General features: G+C 37.4%; 1 protein-coding gene across 1 annotated transcript; it reads right to left on the minus strand.

The window, feature by feature from the left end:
• Positions 1 to 538: 538 nt before the first annotated feature.
• On the minus strand, positions 539 to 1138 carry LOC128870336 (uncharacterized). The gene has a single exon (XM_054112948.1). It carries the CDS (start codon positions 1136 to 1138, stop codon positions 539 to 541), a length of 600 nt encoding a protein of 199 aa, XP_053968923.1.
• Between the last annotated feature and the right edge of the window lie 2774 nt (positions 1139 to 3912).

Raw genomic sequence — 3912 nt, forward strand, 5'->3', positions numbered from 1 at the left:
TCTTTGAAACGTTTGCGCGGCGTTGCGCAATCCAAATGTCATGTGTGCAATGGTTTCGACAGGCGGCGATCGAGTGATATCGGAAAACTCTTTAAGTAAGTCTGAAAATTTGAGCTTGCATTTGAGTTGCGTTGAGTTGAGCAACTGCATGAAGCGTTTTGTAAGCAGTTTTTCGGTCTAGCAAACATCGTCCATTAAGATCGGGTAGCAGATCCTAATAAGATAAGAAGTCGGCACCGATAATCGCTTAAGTTAGGTCAGGAATCACAAAGCTCCACACAAACTCCCTTCGCAGGTTTAAGTTAAGGTTTAGGGTTATTTCACCAAAAGCTTCAATTGGTGTACCGTTCGCGGCAAACTGTTTCATATCCGATGGTGTTACTCTAACCAATTTCGAACTTTTTGGTATAGTAGACACGTCTGCACCTGAGTGGATTAAAACATGTATTTTTGTGGACGTGTCAAATATACGTAGACGAAAGTTCGAAGGCATTTCAGAACGTTTGCCAATCTCTGAAAAGCCAATGGGGGAGCAACCCTATTGTGGAACGTTTGGTGGTGGTGAGCGAGTGAACTTGCATGGTAGCCGACATCTTGTAGCGTCTTGACCGAATTTTCTGTGATACCAACAAATGTCATCAGAACCGTTGTCTAACTTGCGATGGCGTGCTGGTGTTTTAGAACGCGAACGGTAATGGGTTTTGCCGTTATCTAACGCTTTATCGAGGCGCTGTTTTAGTGTAGTTATTTCGGTCCTGAGAAATGAATCAGAGTGGTTTTGTATGCCACACGCTTCGTTAACCTGTCCTTGTCGTAGTTGAATTGACTCAACAATGGTGTCGGAAATCTTTAATTTTTCGGATATCGGTACATTGGTTGCTATAATGGCTGCTTGCGCATATGCAGGTAAGCGGTTAACCCACAAATGGTGCAGAATGCTCTCACTGAAAGCGGAGCCGGCTGCACGCTTCATCTCATTGAAAAGGTCGCTAGGACGGCGATCACCTAATGGTATTTCGCGAAGTACGCGCTGCAACCGGCGTTGCTTACTTTTTGTCAGATAATCCGTCAACTTCGTGCGTATGTACTGATTTTTTCCAGTACTTGGTGCCGCATCGATAATAGGGTGTAGTTCCATTAATTTCAGCTGTGAATTCAATCATCAATTTTGCTTTATCTGAATTGATGCCTGACGCTTCGAACCAGAAGTCGAGTGAGTAGAAGTACGCTTGAATATTATCTTCCGATTATATTGGGAGCGGGATGCGTGGAATGCATGACGTAGCCGGAATTGATTCTCCTTGTGAAGATCCAGTTGGCGGTGACAGAGTATCGTCTAAAGACATTTAAGCAACAAGAAATGTGTAAATTTACCGTTCGGGGTCACCAAATTGTGGGAGCTAGTGAATAGCGAAAACGATGTGTTCACTTGAACGGCTCGATCCAAGAAGAACGAGACCGAAAATTAGTTCTTTTATTAGCTCAGCAGTACAAAGCGAAAGAATGAGAAGTTAAAAGCAAATGAAAAGTCACACATGGTTACATTTATAAAGTATTAAGAATGAATAAAAGTATATGAACAAATTAAAGCATAATTATTAAGAATTTAATCAGCTTAATCTAGTTGTGGTGTCCCCACATATATATTATATTAATTAGGTATTTATGTGTTATAAAACAACAAAAAGGAGTGAGCTCGATAATTTCAATAGTAATAAACGTCGAAGTCGTAACCTTTCTATAAGCTAACGGCCGATTTTTTTTGGCATGTTAATGTATTCTGAACATAAACCATCAAAAATTGAAATTTTTGTAGTTTTCTTTATGAGACAATGGCTCTAGTGTATTACATTTATTCTTTTTGGCTATTATATTTTATATCGAACTCACAATGCCGTGCCTATGTGCCAACAAAGTTGCGCTTGCACAAGATAAAATGCTGTGCGACAAATGCAATGATATTTTTTACTTAAATTGTGTCAATCTACAGTTTACTTAGAGTTTTTGCTTAAAACGGGTAAGCAATCTATCTGTAATAAGTGTGCTGCTGTTCGACGTCAATCCCTTCGTGCACCATCAGCTTCCATCAACCTGGATGATGGAATTGCTATTGCTAATAATGTGCCAGTGAATCCAGCAAACTTAGATGCGCAGATATCACCCCAACAACAAGTGCCGAAATCAGCGTCAGCTCTATTACTAGATGTAAACAATTCTGATATTAGTCTGAAAAGAATTATCAGAGAAATTGCTGTTTTGCAATCAGAAAATGCTCGTGCGATGGCTGCAATTAGCTCTCTCAAACAGGATAAGTAGTTGTTGATTACGCAAACAATTGAACTGCGTGCAGTAGTAATGGAATTACAAAAACATCAAACGGTTGATGTCTCCTCTGCTCTTGTACAGCTAGCCGCCAGAGAACGTTAAATATAGAGAATTCTCACGAGCTACGAATAGTGTGAATTGTCAAAAATGAAGTGAAACCGCGAACACTATTTCACCTCGCTTAACTCGAAGGCGGGGAAGTTTTTAACAGAGCTGATTACAGTGAATTATGTACAAGTACATTGGCTCTGCTCAGTTTTTAGTTTCTGTATGAAATCAAATTGACGAATGCCGACGGCATTTTGCAAGGCATTTGCTTGTGCATTTTTATGTTCCCTTGGTAAACGAAAATTTATTCAATTTGTATTTTCAAACAAAGGTGATGAAGAAAAAATGATTGAATTTATTATATGCGCCAAATCAAATCAAAGTAACTTTAATATTTTGATTTAATTTAAAAAAATACATTATAAAATGACCTCTCACATTTTGGTATGTGCGTTTTAGTAAATTTAAAACTAAACAAATTTGATGAAAATTTTTACTAATTTTTTGAGTCGAAATTAATTCATAGCATACAAGTGTTTTGGTATATCGACATACATATGTATTTACATTTGAACATGCATTTATTTGTTCCTTTGGCAAACTAATTTTTTTTCAATTTACATTTTATTACAGGGAATAATAATATACATAAATTTGTATGTATGCATTTTCTAGATAGTATAAAAGTTTAAAATAAATAAAGGAAAACTTCAACTTCAAAGAAACGTATTTGCATATATGGGACAACTAAGTTCTATTGCATCTTTAATAAATAGTGTTGCACGCATATGTATGCACTGAAGCAACATGACCTACCTCACGACCATCGCCTTATCATATTTCATGCAATAATTAGGGTGTAAATATTCGAATGATCGAATTCCTGCAAATGCTAAAACAACTTCTTCTGCATATGCATCGACGTACATATGTGCATGTGCGTATATGCACACTTGATGCCCTAACTATATATATATATATGTACGTTCAATTGATCAAATCAAAAAATTCTGTATACAAAACGCTTCATTACCAGGCACACAGGAAGATGGCATATGCAAATATAAATATTGAATTCAAGCAAAACAATGCTTATTAATATACACATATGCATGTACATACAACCGCACACACAGGGCATTCGCTTTATTCCTAAAAATGCGTATGTCGTTCAAAGCTAAAATTCTATGCCTAGCGACCACAAGAACAAAATGCAGCCATAGACGCAGGCGTAGCGGCCATCATTCTAGTTGCCATAGCGCTGAACAGTCGTGGCGGCGCCGAACAGTTTCAACTATTGTACTGTGCAACAAAAACACATCTTCAAAAAATTCATTGATAAATTCGAGCTCATAGTTCTAAGAGCAAGAACTTTCATTCATAAAACGAGCCGCCCATATGCCAATTTTCTCGACAATTCGAAAATAGTCAATATTTGAATATTTCGCGTAGAATTATTTGCCAATATTTGATAAATCTTCAATTTTTGTCAAGTCGAGTGCCCGCGGCATCGTACATATGTATGCAAAAATATATGTA

Source organism: Anastrepha ludens, chromosome X, assembly GCF_028408465.1.
Source record: "Anastrepha ludens isolate Willacy chromosome X, idAnaLude1.1, whole genome shotgun sequence".
Classification (NCBI taxonomy): domain Eukaryota; kingdom Metazoa; phylum Arthropoda; class Insecta; order Diptera; family Tephritidae; genus Anastrepha; species Anastrepha ludens.

Coding starts and splice junctions, on each gene's coding strand:
- LOC128870336 (XM_054112948.1), bottom strand. CDS start 1,138: ATGGAACTACACCCTATTATCGATGCGGCACCAAGTACTGGAAAAAAT.